Source organism: Acomys russatus, chromosome 20, assembly GCF_903995435.1.
Source record: "Acomys russatus chromosome 20, mAcoRus1.1, whole genome shotgun sequence".
In the NCBI taxonomy this organism is placed as follows: Eukaryota; Metazoa; Chordata; class Mammalia; order Rodentia; family Muridae; genus Acomys; species Acomys russatus.
In genome coordinates, this window is record NC_067156.1 from 54,158,102 (window position 1) to 54,176,309 (window position 18,208).

The following is an 18,208-nucleotide window of genomic DNA, read 5'->3' on the forward strand; positions in this document are numbered from 1 at the left end:
CAGTTGCTGCGTGCTTTGTTTTTAGTTAGTTTTCTTCCTTTTGTTTTATTTTTAGTATATCTATTCATTTTTGTATGTTAGGATCAAAGCCAAGGTGTCCCACATGATGGTACCTTCCTGCTGAACTACACTTCTAGCCTCTTGTGCTGAAGTTAACCTTGAGTTAGTTATCCTAGTTCAGGAGAGCACTGTGGAGCCATTGACAGTCATTTCAGTAACGAGATGGATTTGAAAACACCGTCTTAAAGTCTGAAGCTTAGGCTTTAATAATCTAATAATAATATTCCAGGTTTTTAGTTTCATTGGATGGTCATTACTATCCTGGTCCAACTGTATCTCTGACCTAGTAGTTGAAGAAGAAAGGACATGGGTGTCTTATTTAGGGTTTTATTGCTATGAAGAAGCACCATGACCACAGCAACTCTTATAAAGGAAAACATTTCATTGGAGTTGGCTTACAGTTTCAGAGGTTTAGTCCATTATCATCATGGCAGAAAGCATGGTGGTACATAGGCAGACAGTGCTGAAGAAGTAGCTGAGAGTTCTACATCCAGCTCAGCAGGCAGCATGAAGAAAGAGTGCTCCTGGGCCTGGCTTCTGAAACACCAAAGCCCAACCCCATTGACACACTTCCTCCAACAAGACCACACTGTCCCAATAGTGCCATTCCCTATGAGCCTATGTGGGCTGTTTTCATTTAAACCTCCATAGTGTGTCTGACCCTGACTGATTTTTGGGGGCCTCAAGAGGCTAGGCACACTGCTCAGTTTTCCCATGTCTAGAGGGGCTATTGTAACCATCATTGTCACAGAGCACACTGAGGGTGGATTCAGTCGGTCATTTCTTCGGTTATATATATACATAAAGCAATGGACCTGGTCTTTCCCATCTAGTAGGTAGTCTGTAGCTAATCTTCCTCCAACATCCTCATATCATTTCTTTTTATTTTTTCCCCATTATCCTTCTCCTTGCTGACTTTTGCTAAATAGTATTATTTGGGTGTTCTAGAAAGGATTTGGGTCCCTGTCTCACTGAGGCAGTATCTTCCATTGACTCTGTTTTCTTCTTTGTAGGCCTCTCCTGGACCTTACCATCTACCCCCAGAAACTCACCCTGCTCTCATTCTATGTTAAGACTTTTCCTGTCTTTCCTCTGCTCCAGGGTTTCAGTCTTTCTAACCTTGTTGAAGGCTCTATTCTCTAAGGTCCACATTCTTCATTCCCTCTACTACTTGGCTCATGTCTCTCTTCTCTTAGACCCCATGAACCCCATGAATCCTGTGGCCTTCCCCCTTTTCCTTGACTTCCCTTGTCTTCCTGTTAAACTTTTTTTTTGGGGGTTTTCCGAGACAAGGTTTCTCTGTGTAACAGCTCTAGCTGTCCTGAACTTGCTTGATAGACCAGGATGGCCTCAGACTCACAGAGATCCGCCTGCCTCTGCCTCCCAAGTGCTGGGATTGAAGGTGTGCGCCACCACCACCTGGCCTGTTAAGCCATTTTTAAGCCTAGCTGTCTGGCCAGTTGTGTCCCCACTCCAGCATCAGGACGTTGCTGGGTGAAACCATATGGATTTTGACGACAGAGTCATAGTCCCCGATGCTCCTTTATCTCTCACTTTTTACAACTCCTGACTTTGCCTCACACATAGAGAAGTCATTAGACTAAATCTCTCCGTTTTCTGTCATAAAGAAGCCTTCTGCTGGGGTGGAGAGATGGCTTAGAGGTTAAGAGCACTGTTCTTCAAAAGGTCCAGAGTTCAATTCTCAGCAACCACATGGTGACTCACAACCAACTATAATGAGCTCTGGTGCCCTCTTCTGGTATGCAGGCACACATGTGGGCAGAATACTGTACAAGTAATAAATAAATCTTTTTTTTTTTTAAGCCTTCTGCTTTAATCTAGGCCCATCTACTTTACTTTCTCAGGAACCCTCCCCTGACCCCGCCCTTTGCTTGGCCATCCATTTCTCCTTCTTTGTTGGCTTCTTTCAATGAGCCCACAGTGTGCTACCATTACATACATTACTCTGCCCCCATCTTTGTCTGTAGTTGCCACCTCTCTCAGCACACTCTGGTGGAAGGCTCCTAGTCCCTGTCTTCCCTTACTTGGTTGGGCTAGCTGCCATCACTGGGACGCCTGGCCAGCTTGCCCAGAGCTCCCAGAGGAGCTGTTCTGCCGTTTCTGTAGTTGTTAGATGAGGCCTCCCTTCCTCCGAGGAGCACATCGCAGCTGCGTGCTGATGCGTTCTCCTGCCTCCTTCCTTTCAGAATCCCGTAAGACTCTTCTACCCCAGCTTTGGGCCCACTCACGCCCTGTTCCTATTGTACTCTGCAGCCACCTGTGCCCTTCCCCCTTTTTCTGGTCTCCCTGAGCACTGGCCTGTAAACTGTGGCTGGTGACTGCTGTATGCTCAGGTAATGTGTCCTTAGAGGTATTGGACTTATGACAGAACCTGCTTCTCCTTTAGTTTGACCATGTGAATCATTGACACCTGTCCTGCCATTCCAGTATAATCTTGCTTTCATATTTCAGCCCTTCAATATCCTTTGCATTATACTTTTGAAAAAAAAATAATCCAAAGCAGGATATTTGACACACCTGATTGTCTATAAAGTTCTGTAGTGTTTACTGGACTGTGAGGTCATGGTGTTTGTCACAGAGCTGCTTGCTGCTAACCTCTCAGAGTCAAGTGATACTTTCCCCCTCTTTCCAGAGAACTACCTGCAACTGGAAAATTGTGGCCCCACAGATGTAAAGTGGCACCTGTCATCTTTTGCTCCCCCATATGTCAAGGTCAGTCATTTATCTGTTCAGACTCTGTGAGGAGTTTCAAATCCTGAATACAATACAAGTGACATGTTGGTTATGCCACCAGTTTACTCACTTGTGTTTTTCTGTAGGTAGGGACGGTGTGTACCCAGTGTTTTTCACCAGTTAATTCTGAGAATCAGATTAGAAAACTTATTTTTAAATGCTTGCTCCATTTAATTCTCCTAGTCCTGATTTTTATCTGAAATAACTTAATTTGAGAAATGTTAAGGGTTTTATTATTGAGCCTATGTGTGCATACATTGCTTCTGTTCTATGTGCACTGTGCTCTGTGTTCACTCATTGTTATTATGTTTATCATGTCTCAGTCCATGGGAGCTGCTGCAGGTGGGGTGGAGCACTGCTGCTGTTACCCTGCCACCTGCTATATAGCTCTTCACTGCCCAGAGAGAACAACTATATTTGTCTGACTTAGTATTTTCTGACACCATTTGTTGTTTTGTTTTTTACAATAAGATCTCTATGTAGCCTTGGCTGGCCTATAATTCTATAGACCAGACTGGCCTTAAGTTCATAGAGATCCTCTTGCCTCTGTCTTCTAAACACTGAGATTAACGGTGTGTGCCACCATGCCTGACTGTGACAGTTTTGAGGTAGGTAGTTACTGGATATATTGCAATGATGATTTACTTTTACATGAGTATTAAATGTACATTCAGCAAGGTCTTTGAGGAAGACAATTATTTGACATTATAAATAGCATCAAGCTCACAGTAGACAGATTTAACTTCGAGACATTCTTTCTCTGTATAGCCTTGGCTATTCTGGACTCTCTTTGTAGACCAGGCTAGCCTCAAACTCATGGAGATACACCTGCCTCTGCTTTCCGAGCTCTGCGATTACAGGCATGCACCCCCATGCCCAGCCAGATTTAACCTTTTGTGTGGTAGTGGCTGCGGATGTAATGGCATGTGCAGAACTCAACTGGGGAAGAGGCTCTTTCTTAGGAATGTACTGAGTGTTCCTGATCTATTTGAGATGGATTTGCCCTTTCCTCCATATCTATAAGAATAATGGGATCTCTTTGATTAATTTACTGGATATAATCTTTTTTTATAATTAAGTAATAATTAAATAGCCATTTAATTATTTTAAATGATTATTTTCCAGGGAGTTGATGAAACTGGAGATGTTTTTAGAGCTACCTATACAGCGTTCAGATGCTCTCCCATTTCTGGCACATTGGAAGGTCATGGAATCCAAAAGGTGAGTTTTGGAAGGTCTTCATAGAACATAACATTATTCTACGAGGAATGAATCATGTGGTGTGGTTGCTTCAGTTTGTCTCCATCAGACCAGAGCGTCCCTCAGAACTAGCTGTGCGCTGGATAAGAGGTCTGCTTGGTCCCTGCACACTTCCGTTGTGCTCTGGCAGGAAGTCTACTTCCAGAGAAGTGTTAGCTAAGCAGATGAGTGTGGTGGTTAGAGTTGCAGCAGAATAGGGTTCATAGAAAACGTCACTGATGAAGACAGTAGTTCTGTCTACCAGCTATAGACCACCTGTAGAAAAGATTCAACACTCACAGCATAGTTATCACTGTATTTCAATGGATAGGAAATTCTTCCAGCTCTTGTGAACTTTTATTTATTTTCAAAGTATGATTTTTTAAATTTCTTTGACTTTTTTAAAAAAGGTTTTTCAAGACAAGATTTCTCTGTATATCAGTCCTGGCTGTCTTGGACTTGCTTTTTGTAGACTAGGCTGGCCTCGAACTCACTGGGATCCACCTGCCTCTGCCTCCCAAGTGCTGGGATTAAGCCTCTGCCTCTCAAGTGCTGGGATTAAAGGCATACACCACCACGCCTGGCTCTTCTTTTAGTTTTTGAGAATATAACATAGTTACACCGTTTCCTTCTTCCCATCCTCCTCCAAAACCTCCATTACTACTCCTTACTCTCTTTCAAATTCATGACCGCTTTTAATTATTTGTTGTTCCATACATAGTCCTACTCAAAACCTTAGCCAGAGGCCTGGAGAAATGGCTTGGTGGTTAGGAGCACTTCCTGCTCTTACAGAGGACCCAAGGTTGTTTCTCAGCACCCATGTTGTTGGCTTATAACTGCTTGTATCTCCAGCTTCAAGGCATCTGATTTGTCTGGCCTCCAGATACCCACACACATATATGCACATTAAAAAAAAAAAAAACCCAAACCAAACAAAAAGACCCCAGATAAGATCCATTAAGTCTGTATGCTGCTCATATACTCCTGGGTGTGGGGCCATCCACTGGAGCTTAACAACTTAGCAAGGCCATACCCTTAAAGGAGACTGACTCCTCCAACCCCACAGAGCTACTACCTCCTCAGTTATGGCTGGGGACTCCATGCTAGACTGTTGATTGGCTTCATTTGCAGGCACCACAGTTGCTGTGATTGAATGAGTTCAGTAGTCCTCATGTCCAGAACACAATGTTTTATTCTCATCCTCTCTGAACCCCCTCTTCCTGGATAGTCTCTGAGCCTGGGATGGTGTAGCTGTACAGATGTCCCATTTGTGACTGAGAACTCCTTGATACTTATTTCTTGCACTTTGACCATTTGTGAGTTTCTGCATTAACCACCATCTACTGCCCAAAGAAACTTCTCTGATGGTGTCTAAGAGCTGCACTCACTGTATTTATTTTTTCACCCATGTATGTCAGTGTATGTATGTATATATGTATGTTTACTAGAAATGTAAGCTCCATAGTGGTGACTTTCCCTAGGGAAATGTGAACAGATAAACTTTTACTCTGGATAGGACAGACAATAAACCAGAGAAACAGTTCCACCCAAGTGTAGCCTGGTGAATGGGGAGTTACTAAATAGGAATATTGGGTGACTCTTGGCAGTTGCATAATTGAAAAGTTGCAGTAGTGTGATGTAAACTTTGGAAGTGTTAGTCAGTGTAATATAAGGATTGAATGATGTAATAAGTGTGGAAGTTTTCAGGGTGTGTATTGAGTGTGTGAGGTACAGTAATGCTAGTTGTATTTTCTTTTGCTTTGGGTTTAATTTTTGTTTTGTTTTTTTTTTAACACATTTTTATTGAAAGATAAAATAATTCATATTACATCTCATTTTCTATCCCATCCCATACATCCTCCCATTCCTCCCTCCCTCCCACTTTCACCCCAATCCCCCTTCCCTATGACTGTGACCAAGGGGGACCTCCTCCCCCTGAATATGGTGCTAGGGTATCAAGTCTGCTATCCTTCCTCCGAGTGCCATTGGGCCTCCCCAACAAAGGGACATGGCCAAATATGGGGCACCAGAGATCCTGTGAAAGTCAGTCGCTTTGGGTTTAATTTTTGAAGAGGCCTGACTTTTACTGATTTTAGATAAATTGCCTGTTTTGTCCCTGAGTAGGATGTCACTGTTTTCATACTTGCTCCCCTCTGCTTCATTGTGTTTAGTTCCCTGGACTGGATGTTCTCACCTGGGCCTGTTCTGCCTTTCCCTCTAGGCTCTCAGAGTCTGTAGCATCAGGACCGCAGTCTTGTTTTCTCATGAGACTTCCATGTTTTGATGTTTTAGTCCAGACTCAGGGATACTGACTCATCGGTTATCACTGCCATTAACTCTCAATTCGTTGATTTAGCCAAGGCTTTAAACACCGATTTACAAAGCACTGCTTCAAAAGATTGCCACGTCGTTACCATAGTGAGATGGCAAGGTTTCTTGTCCTAAGATATCCCAAGAATGGAGTGGCAAAGAGTGGAGGGAAAATGGGGTGGAGCCTTATTTGCTACATGGGAGCAACAACTTAAATAGGAAAGTAGAGTCAGCCCTGTGCCCCACATACACAAGGTACCAGCTCAGCGACTGTCGGCAGGTGTTAGGGCTTAAAGCCTTCAGAGGGTCTCAGGATATCAACCAAGAGCAATTCCTTGCAGAGCAAGTGCTGATAACAGCCCCCTGTCTCTGGCACATCATGAAGGCTGTAGACAGGCGCAGAAAAGGATTCCTATTTGAGACTTGGGGACAAGGGCAAGAATATGTTCCCCTCCGTGGAGCTCTAGGTTGAATCCTTAAGGACAGAGCATTAGGAGTTCCAGTGAGTTCCTACTTGAAGCAGAAGCGGCCACTGTGGCAAGTCACCAATGAGTCTGTCTTGAAGGCTCTTCTTTCCTGACTGCAGAGCAGGCTAAGTGGATTCTGGCTGGGAGCCAGGTTCTGGAATCTTCCATCTCTTGCCTCTTCAGACAATCTAACCCATATATCTGACTCTCTTGAGCTCTCCCTTCTCATCAAACCCAGAGGAGCAAGAGAAAGCTTACCAAGACTCAAGGGTATACTCAGCTAGGTCAGTAGGCTCCATTCACTGAAGGGAGGGAAGCAGATACTTAGTTGTCAAAAGGGGACCCCAAATTTTCCTCAGCTGTGGGTGGCTAATGCCCTTTGCAGACCTTTGCGTTTTCGTTTTCCAACAGGAGCCACTTTGTTGCTGTGGTAAAGGTGATCTCCTCAGACAACAGACAGACCTTCACTCATTGGGGGCTGCAGCCTACAGCCTGCTTCCCCACTCCAGTTGCACTCTGGACTCTTCCTGTCAGTGTTTGTTCAGTGTGGTTTTGCTTCATTCTAGTCTCTGTCACAGTGACACTGGAACCTTTGTCATGTAAGGTTGTCAAACCGCCTACTGCTTTTGGGGATTTTTGTATGGCTCAGTAGCAGCTGGGATTTTTGTTTTGTTTTGGTGCTTCATTTTCTTTTGTGCCTCAGCAGCTGAGCGAAGTAAATGCCTGACTGTTAGAAGGTGGCAGCTCCATTTGTTGGTTGCTGGGACCCATCCCGTCAACTGTGACTAGGGGCTGCCTTTGGACACTGCTTGTATGAGAAGCAGGGGGTTGGTTGTTGCTGCTGTAAGGTCCAGTTGTCTTCATACTTAGGGTTCTTGGGCCCTAGATACTGCTGCAGACCTCAGATCACTGTTGGGAGCTTTTCTCCTGCTGTCATCAGCCAGAATTGCCATTGGGGCCCCTTTTTGCCCTTCAGTTGAACATTCACAGGTTGTACATGTGCAGTTTGTATATATACACAAGCTGTATAAGCAGGGAAGCTAGCTCTAACTAGCATTCTGAGTTATTTACTGTGTGAGCTATTGCAGTTTAACGCCATTTGCTTTCTTGTGCTGGTTACCCTCACCTTCACTGTTCTCATGTCTGCACTGAGAAGCCCTCAGTGATGAGGCTGAAAGAGTAGATTGTCTCTGTGGTCAGATTTCCCTCTAAATGCTGTGTGACGTAGTTCTAATATTGTGAAAACCCTATTCCTCCAGAAAAGATATACTATACATTTTTGAAAGAAATATTATATACAGCTTTAAACAGAAGTATATTTTGGATATATTATACTAGTGATAAAATTGTTCAACGCATTCTTTTAAAATTATTAGTGTATGTGTATGAATGGTTTTTATTCATGTATATCTGTGTACCATGTGCATGCAGTGCCTGGGGAATGCATAATTGGGCATCAGATCCATTAGAACTAGAGTTATGGACGGTTGTGAGCCATCATGTGGGTGCTAAGAATCGAACCTGGGTTCTCTGAAAGAGTAGCCAATGTTCTTAACTATTGAGCCATCTCTCTAGCCCTCAAATCTATTTTCCTCCCCAGAGGAAAACTAGCCAATATAAATGCATTTGTTACTTTGAATTCCTAATCTGTATGTCTTCCCTTGTTTGTTTTGTAGATCTCCATCATGTTTCTTCCCAGAGACAGAGGAGATTATGCCCAGTTTTGGGACGTTGAGTGCCACCCTGCTAAAGAACCTCACAAGAACCACACATTGAGATTCCAGCTCTCTGGCCAGGTGACTGTTGTCCTAGATACAATAAGCAAGTGATTGTATATATTAAAAACCCTAAGTGAAAAAAAAATCTGAAAATACACAATAATTACTTGATGTGGTCTCACTTTCACTAATTTGTTGTGTAGCCTCATATCTCAAGGTTCTTGTCAGTCTTCATTAGTTGACGTCTTTGTAGTCTGCATTTGGTTCTATTCTGTATACGCCACATGAACCCATGCTTTATTTAATTATGTAAGTTGTAATGTGGGAGGGCATTTGCACAGGGCTAGAGGTGGGGCAGAACGAGATAGTACACAGAATACAGTTAGGAGTTCAAGGGATTTAAAAATAATCATGTCTTTACAGTTCTTTAAAGGAAATAATGGAGTTCCCATAAGGAATGTCTTTGCTTTCTGGAGTATTCACCTTTTCTCCTCCCACTTTGTGATGTTTTTGTGTACAGAGCATCAGAGCAGAACATGATCCTGAAGACTCGTGCTCCTCCAGAGATACCCTCATTAAAGTAGACACTGCAGTCGAATCCCGGAGGCGTACTGTATCTGATACCTTGACTCACATACCTGGGTGCGTACATTGTCCATCTTGAGAGTTTCTGCCCAGGTCAGTGAGATATAGGCAGGTGTAGCACTAACATTCCTTTGTGCTTGCAAGAGTCACTTCCACTCATAACCAAGATAGCATCTCTCCTCTGAAAAGTTCTATCGTGTCCTGTTCTGACTTCTGTCATCATAGGATTAGTTTTGTTTGGGCTTCATAAGCATGCAGATCTTTGTGTCTGGCTTCTTTCAACATTACACAAGTGAGTCATTAATGCTTTTGAGCATACAAGAGAGTTTTATTTCTTTTATTGTTTTGTATTCCATTATATGAACTATATTTTTTTCATTGACATTTGGGTGTCCTATAATTGTGGACTACTATGAATTAAGTACTATAAATAATATTTTATGTGTATTTATTTCTTGGGGGGCGGAGCTTTGAAATGGGGGTCTCACTATGTAGGCTTGGTTGGTCCTTGAACTTACAGAGATCCACCTGCCTCAGCCATCTGAGTGCTGGGATTAAAGGCATGTGCTACTATGCCTGACCTTTATGTATATTTCTGAGGATAAATGTTTTTATTTGTTTTGGATAAAAATAACTAATTATTACCCAAAACTGCTGTATCACATGATAAGCATATGTTTAACTTTAAAACAAGTTGTCAAATAGTTTTCCCAAAGTGGTTGTGCTATTTTATATTCCCAGAAGAAGAGAATAAAAGTAGATTCTGGGGCTGGAAAGATGGCTCAGCAGTGAAGAGCACTTACTGGGGACTGGTGGTTATGACTGCCTATAACTCAAGCTCCAAGACATATAGTGCTCTCCTCTGGCCGCCACAGACACTGCACATATATAGACAATACATATGCACAAAAATAAAAGTAATCAAACTTAAGAAAGTGAGGAGTTTTTGTTTGTTGGTTTTGGCCAGGCTAGCCTACATTTGCTATGTAGCCGAGGATGATGCTAAACTTCACATCTCCTTCCTCCACCTCCCAAGGATGAACTGGGGTTACAGGCTTGCACCATCATGCCCAGAGTCAAAGTAGAGCATTATTATTTTTTTAAGATTCATATTATTGCTGGGCGGTGGTGGCACTCTCCTTTAATCCCAGCACTAAGGAGGCAGAGGCAGGCAGATCTCTGTGAGTTTGAGGCCAGCCTGTTCTACAGAGTGATTCCAGGACAACCAGAGCTACACAGAGAAACCCTGCCTCAAAACACTAAGAAGAAAAAAAAAAAAATGAAAGATTTAATGAGTATGTGCTTGTGTGAATGTATGCTTCTTAAGTGCAGTGCAGGTGGTCTTGCAGTCCAGAATAAGACATCAGATCCCCTAGAACTGGAGTTATAGGCAGTTGTGAACCACCATGTGAGTGCTGAGAACAAACTCAGGTCCTCTGCCACAGCAGGAAGTGCTCTTCACTACTGAACCATTTCTCCAGCTCTGAAAGTATATTCTTAAATTTAAATGTAAATTTTATACCACCAATTTATACTGTTTTAATGGTAATATTTGTCATATCCAATGAAAGTCTTTCTTGTGACGCATGAATAATTAAGTCTAATTTATTTCTGGAAGAAGATTTTTAGAAGAAGAAAGTATATTAAATCCTACTAAGTTTAATATATAAATTTGGTCACATCTTCTAATGCTAGCAATACTTTATAAAGTAGAATACTTTACATACTAGAATACTTTATAAAGAGCGTCCTCTTTCTGTCGTTCCCTTACCTGTTCATCTTATATTCTTTGAACTCTGATGATGTTCAAAGATGCTGAAGATGAGAGTGGGGGTGGGGGTGGGGTTAGGGGTGGGTTGCCTTAGTCTCATCTCTACAGTTTTCAAATGGAGGGTCCCTGACAGTCCTGCCTTTACACTGGTAAGTTTGATCATAAGCTCTGAAAATACTGGGGAAGTAAACAGGAAATGTGACAGACAGTTGTGTGGGGTAAATATGTTAGCAGTTTCAGAGTCCAGAGAGTGGTTAGAAAGCAGATTGGCAGAAAGTCAGTGTGTAGAATCAGGACTGAAACAGAGAGTGCTCCATTTCCACAGGAAAGATCAAAGGTCACAGAGAGGTCAGCTTCTTTGGACAATTTAGAATAGCCCATGGAAAAATGAGTGGTCCAGTTGACAGGAACTGAAGCAAAAATGGGAAAGAAGGTGCCTTTTCAGCCCGCCTGGAAGAGCCGCCCTGTGGCATCGTTTACCTAGACTAGCTAAGCTCCAGTACATGAAGACACCATTGTTACAGGCTAAGTATTTCCTTTCATTTGTAACTCTGTTCCCAAAGCAGGCAGCTTGACTTGAGTCATCGTGGAGTGTATGCCCCAAAGGATGTCTACATGTTCCTGCCAACCAAACTTGGGGAATCCAGGACACTGAAAGTCAATTTGCGAAATAATTCATTTTTTACTCATGCAGTAAGTTGAAAATATTTCTGTGGGATTTCAAAAAATCACTTTCTTAAAGATTAGAAATATATTCTGCATATTTCAGTTGTAATGCATTAATTTTAAAAAATACTTTAATAGTGAAAAGAAATTTATTTGCAATTCATGATGTTTTATATTTTAAAATTAAGTTTACATTTTTAACAGTCTTCCCCGTATTCTCTGCCACATAGTACATTTCTAGATAACATTTGTATAAGCCAAAACTGGAGAAAATTCATGTTAAAACTCTTTATTTGTGTTTCTGTTATACAAGTCTCTGCTGTCCTGCCTAAGGTTTTGACTGAAACTAAAATTATGCAGTGTATTTTTAAAGCAAAGCCAAGGTTTATATATGACAAATACCGAATTTTCCTACTATCACAACTGTTTTCTGTTAATTTACAGTTAAAGTTTTTGAGCCCCAGAGAGCCTTTCTTCATCAAACATTCCAAATATTCCTTGAGGTGAGTTTAACAAGAATCGCTGTGTTCTTCTGAGGGGTGGAGTGCAGGACTTGCCTCTTACGAGGGGTTGAGGACAGGAGTCTCCACTTGGCAGCTTCCCTTCCTCATTGCTGACAGTGAGGAGCTTTGTGTTCATACTCTTCACAAGTAGCCCAGGAAGGGAGGGATCCTGCCTAGAGTGTGTCATTAGTCTCCGTAGGTTACGTGACCCTGTGGTGGCCATGCAGGCCAGGCAGGCTTTGATCCGGTGCTCAGTGTTATCCACAGCAGAAGTAGCTTAATAACTTTAGGGCTAACTTGTAATAGTGCCCACCTCAGATGCTCACTGGTCAGTACTGAGATCAGGAATTTAAAGTCTCACTAGTTGAAACAGGAATTCTGCAGTGACTTAGGGATACATTGCCCAGCTGTCTTCCTTCAGGTACCACCAGGCCACCAAGTTATTCTTAAGTCTAGACCTAGACCTCATGTTCATTTTACTTAGAAGCTAATGGGCTTTTTTTTTTTTTTTTTTTTTTTTGGCCATTACAGGTGTTAGCCAGAAAAAGATTAAGTCTAAGACAAGTTTTGTGGGCAGGGCCACAGCATTCAGTCTGTTGCTGGTAATAGAATTGAGATACTACATATTTGTTAAATATTGGCATCACCTAATTCAAATGTAATTTGACACTCAAAATATCAGATTATTTCATGTTTTGTTTTGACAATTGAAATGTCAGATTATTTCATATGTTTTGCTTCATCTTAATTTTTAACAAGATATAGTTTATCTGAGCTAGATATGGTGGCCCATGCCTGTAATCTCAGCACTCAGGGAGGCAGAGGCAGGTGGATCTCTGTGAGTTTGAGGTCAGCCTAGTCTACAAAGTGAGTACAGGACAGCAAAGGCTTCATAGAGAAGCCTTGTCTTGAAAAAAACAAAACAAAACAAAGATAGAAAAAAAAAGATATAGTTCATCCGTTTGGGGCTGTCTGGCTTTAGTCATCAATTTGCTGCCTCTTACAGATTCTTGTAGATTACACTAAAATAGCCACAGTAGGAAATGATTTTATGTGTGTGTGTGTGTATAATAGCATTTTATTCAGCTTCCAAAAAACCAGTTTTAACCATGTAGAAAATGTAGACAGTTATGGTGACATACATCTATAATTTCCTGCACCCTGAGAGCTGCAGCAGTTGGAAACTGTTCTCCATTACATGACAAGACTCTTATTTTAAAATGTGCTCGTTGTTACACATGTCAAAGTAAACATTATTGAGTTTGTGGACATCTTGCCCTAGAGCTTGAAAATGTTGTCTTCAATTGAAGCCTACTTTTGTACACAACCTGGGTGTTTTAGTTATTTTTTCTCAAAGCTATGACAAAATACCTAACAAAAAAGCAACTTAAGAAAGAAGGGCTTGGGGCTGGGGAGATGGCTCAGAGGTTAAGAGCAGTGGCTGCTCTTCCAAAGATCCTGAGTTCAATTCCCAGTAACCACACGGTGACTCAAAAACCATCTAAAATGAGATCTGGTGCCCTCTTCTGGTATGGAGGTGTACAGGCAGGCAGAACACTGTATGCACAATAAATAAATCTTTGAAAAGAAAAGATAGGACTTATTTTAACTCATAGTTTGATCCACCATGGTAGGCAAGTCACAGAGGCAGGATTGTGAGATAACTAGTCACATTACATCCATAGTCAGGAAGCCAAAAGAGAGAGGAGTGCTGGTCTTCAGTCTGCTTGCTTATTGCTCAGTCCAGGACCCCAGCCCATGGACTGGTGCTATGCATAATTTGTGTAGGTCTTCCACCTAAATTTACTAAGTCCAGAACCTGCCTCTCAGTCTTGTCTCTTAGGTGATTTCTAGATCCTGTCTTGTTGACAGTGTTAAGTATTAAATTGGATCATATTTACTGCATCTAAAGAAACTTAGAAACACAAGAGAATATACCTTTTTTGTTTGGATTTTTAAAGATTGATATTATTATTATTATTATTATTATTATTATTATTATTATTATTATTATTATTATTATTTTGGTTTTTGAGACAGGGTTTCTCTGTGTAGCCCTGGCTGTCCTAGACCCGCTTTGAGGACCAGGCTGGCCTCGAACTCACAGTGATCCACCTGCCTCTGCCTCCCGAGTGCTAGGATTATAGGCATGCGTCACCACGCCCAACTGATTGATTTTATTTTTAATTGTGTATTTGTGTGGGGGGGGCAGGGGGGTGTTTCACCATACACTGACTGGTATGTGTGTATACCACAAGTGAAAATAAGTAGACAAATTTTCAGCAACTAGTTCTCTCCTACTTTCTAAAAATATTTATTTATATTTTATAAGTATGAATTCTTGCCTGCATGTATGTATGTGTAGCCTGTGTGTTTGGTACCAGCTAATCCAGAAGAGGGCATTAGATCCCCATGTGGGTGCTGGGCATTGAACCTGGGTCCTTGGCAGGCATAGCCAATGCTCTTAACCACTGAGCCATCTCTCCAGCCCAGCATCTTCTGAGTCAGAAAGCCAGTACTGGGTTTCACATGGAAGCGTTAGTAACAATGTTTAGTAACAAACTAACACCTAGACATTGTTAATGAGAGTGTATATTACTTCTGATCACCAAACTTCAAATCCTGTCACTCTGGGGAGAGACTAAGATTGCCACAAGGGAAAGTCTGAAGAGCTACTGACTTTGACTTGGATGGTGACTACATGTGGGTCAGCTGTGCAGAAAGTATAGAAAGACCATTTACCATAGCCATAAAGTATATCTGGGGACACAGTTTTATGGACAAGAACAGTCCTTCATTAATATTACTCTTAAACATAGGCCCTCCTTGGCAGTCTATATAATCTAAAAAATAAAGCTTCAATAATAATTTTTATAAAAGCATCAGATTTTAGAGAAAAATTGCACAGCAATGTTGATAAGAATGGGACAGGATTTAAATTTTTTTATGTTACAATGTGCTACTTGAATTAAGTAACACCAGGATTTTTAGGGTTTTTTCCCCTCACATGTAGGTAGATAGCGACTTGCAGAGAAGCAAAGTACATTCCTCCCTTCCTATTTTAATTGGCTAGCCAGAGATAGAGCTCCAATATTGTGTTAATCCAATGGGCATACTTTGTTTTGTTTTGTTTTTCATTTTGCTTGTTTTGGGGAGAGTGCTTATCTTTATCATGCATGAAGCCCTGGGTTCAATCATTAGTGTCACAAAACCCTAGTATGGGGGGGTGTAGGTAAGGGGTTTAAAGTTCTAGGTCTTTCTTGGCTATATAGTAAGTTTAAGAACAGCTTGAGCTACATGAAAACCCTGTCTCAAGAAAACAAAAAGTGTTGGGGATTAAGCACACACCTCAGGCATGCTAGGCAGACACTCCATAGCTGTACTATCTTGATTTTAGATTTTCCTTTCCTTTCTTTAGCATCTTGTTAGATATTGGCAATAAAGAAATGAGAAAGAAACACTCAGTGCAGTGTTTCTTGATTCTTTCATCAAGCCTGTGCCAGCGTTGTGCTGCTGCAGGGACCTGACAGTTGCTGTCACCTCACATCTTCTCATTGCCTTTTCCCCGCAGAGCCCGACATTACATCCACATCCCTGTGCACTTCAGACCACAGGCAGTGGGAAGATTTGAAGCTTTACTCGTGATCCAGACAGATGAGGGCAAGAGTATTGCTGTCCGACTGATTGGAGAAGCCCTTGGAAAAAGTTAACTAGAATACATTTTGCGTGAATGACCTGTTATATTTTGGAAATCTCATTTTTCTACACCAAAATTATGTTATTGTATATATTTGTATGATAAATTCAATGTGTATAAATTATAGATTTGTTTTTAAAGAATTCAATCTTGAAGCCCTGACTAAATATCATGTATCTAGTTCACAGTAGTGACATTTACAGGGAAAAAGGTTCTATTTTTGCACTGATTATGACATTCTGAATAAATATTGCATATGTTTTAATGTGTTGTATTCAGAAATAAACTTGATATTTTTTACTGAACTTGTCTTTTTATGTGATGTCACAGTATAAAAATTAGAATATTGCTTTATCCTGCTAATTGCTCCCAAGCTTCAGAGTCTGTTCTGATTTGTCCTCTATTTTCCTTTCCCCTAAGAAATTTCTTCTGTCTATTATCTGGCTGCTGAGATAGTCTTCATATTCTGTGTAAAGACAGTGGGAAAGCTTGTTTGTTTCCTAGTGTCACTTATTGTATTTAGTGCTGGACACAACAGCTGCTCTGGCTGCAGTCTGGACATGACCTTTGTGGTCATATACTGCCTGAAAGGATAAGAAGGATTCTGTGGTACCTGAAGAGGATGGAAGGGGGATGGGAGGAGCTATGGGGCAGTGCATATGAGGTCAGGAAGGCAGCATGCCACCCAAGAGGCGCAAGGTGAGTGAGACTGTTTTGTAGCCATAAAGTCACCAGTGCATCTTCTGACCATGGTCACAGGTCCAGCCGGCTGCTTTCTGAGAAATAGTAAAGCCCACAGCATAGGTGGTGTTGGTACAGTTGTCGCCCTGGGATCTCAGCTGGGTAGCATTTTAAGTTTGGATAAAGTTGCCTGGAGAACTTACCCAAGTACACTTAAAAGGCATGCTTGTCTGGCAGAAAAGTCAATCTTTACAAAGCCAGATGGGGTAACTTATGCCTGTAATGCCAGCACTTAGGAAGCTGCAGCAGGAGGATTAGCGTGAGCGGCCAACCTGGCATGCAAGGAGAACCAGTGTTTAAAAAAAAAAGAAAGGGAGATTTGAAAAACTTTTTTTTTGTTTGTTTGTTTTTTTGAGGCAATGTCTCTATGTAGCCCTGGCTGTCCTAGATCTCACTGTTTAGACCAGGCTGGCCTTGAATTCATGGAGATCCACCTGCCTCTTCTTCCCAAGTGCTGGGATTAAGGGTGTGCACCACCACACTTGGCTCTCTGCAAAGAGTTTTCAAGAAGTTAGGCAGACAGTGCTTTTCCTGCTTATTTTATGTGTCACACGAGAGGTGGCATCTGTATGGGCATTTGACTGCGTTCAGCTTCAGAAATGATAAGAGTAGTCCATGTTGTAAGGTTCCCTCTGCTTCTTCATTTCCTGCAGGTTTGTGCCCTTTGTTTCTGTGGAACTACCGCTTTGTCTTCATGCTATACTCAGGAGGAGAAAAAGTATCAAACAAAATGGGGATGCTTTACAAGTGACTCCATCTCCACAGACCATCTGCTTTTTCTGGATCTTCAGTTCCTATGCTTCATCATCTTGGAAACACTGCATTTGGGATCTTTAAAGCCGCTGGTTATGAACAGTTGGTTCCTGAGCCAGTCTCCACTGCTGACCTCATCAGAGTCGCCAACCGTGGGCAGGTCTAACAGGTGAGCCTCCAGGGCCGTGATTCCTGATGACCTTTCCATCTGGGAGCTGCTGCCATGCCTTTTCTGCTCTGTCCACATCCATATTACAATCTTCACCTCTCCGGTCTCCATCCAGGTTCATGCGTCTACTTGGTTATCAAATGGACATCCCAAACTTGTAGCTCCCTGTCAACCTTACATGTGTTTCTTCATTTTTGCTCAGCTTTGTAAATGAAGCTATCCCATCCCTCAGCTAAAACTCTAGGGCTGAATGACTTGCCCTCAATTCCCCCAAGTCACCTCTCAGAGGAGTGTCTAAACTAAGCTGTCTTCAGGCCACTTTCAGCATCTGCCACAGTAACCCAAGAACCTCTTTTCTCTATAAGCAGAGCCGTGTCTCTCTGTAAACCACTGTCTGTGCCTCTTGCCTTTCACAGCTGTTCTACAGGAAGGGTTGCTCTGGGACCCGGAGGCCAGGAGGCCTTCCATCCTCTGCATGGACCTACTTATTTCTCAAAGTGTCTCACATATCCTTACTCACGGGTCCCCAACGGGCCTGTCGGGTTCTCATAACTGAGCCATTCTTTCCCTATCTCAAAAGTTCTTTGGTGCATCATCAGTGGCTTTTCCTGACTACTTTCGTTCAAGGTCAGAGGGGTCTCCCTTCATCTGTCCTTCCTGCACAGTGTCCCTCCTCTCCTCTTCGTGTGATCTGTCTTAGGTGTTTTCCTAGTTAGCCTGCTTGCTTTGGAGGATGTAAGCTATGGGAAGTAGAAAACCCGGGCCTCCTTGCCCA

At 42.1% G+C, this 18,208-nt stretch overlaps 1 protein-coding gene across 1 annotated transcript in view; it reads left to right on the forward strand.

Moving 5' to 3' along the window:
* The window catches only part of Cep192 (centrosomal protein 192), a 92,268-nt gene extending 76,047 nt beyond the window's left edge, over positions 1-16,221 (forward strand). The window contains 7 exon segments of the mRNA XM_051163511.1: positions 2,714-2,793; positions 3,940-4,035; positions 8,507-8,626; positions 9,069-9,190; positions 11,471-11,597; positions 12,015-12,073; positions 15,645-16,221. Coding sequence (XP_051019468.1) covers positions 2,714-2,793; positions 3,940-4,035; positions 8,507-8,626; positions 9,069-9,190; positions 11,471-11,597; positions 12,015-12,073; positions 15,645-15,783 — 743 coding nt within the window. The 3' untranslated portion in view covers positions 15,784-16,221.
* The last annotated feature ends 1,987 nt before the right edge of the window (positions 16,222-18,208 follow it).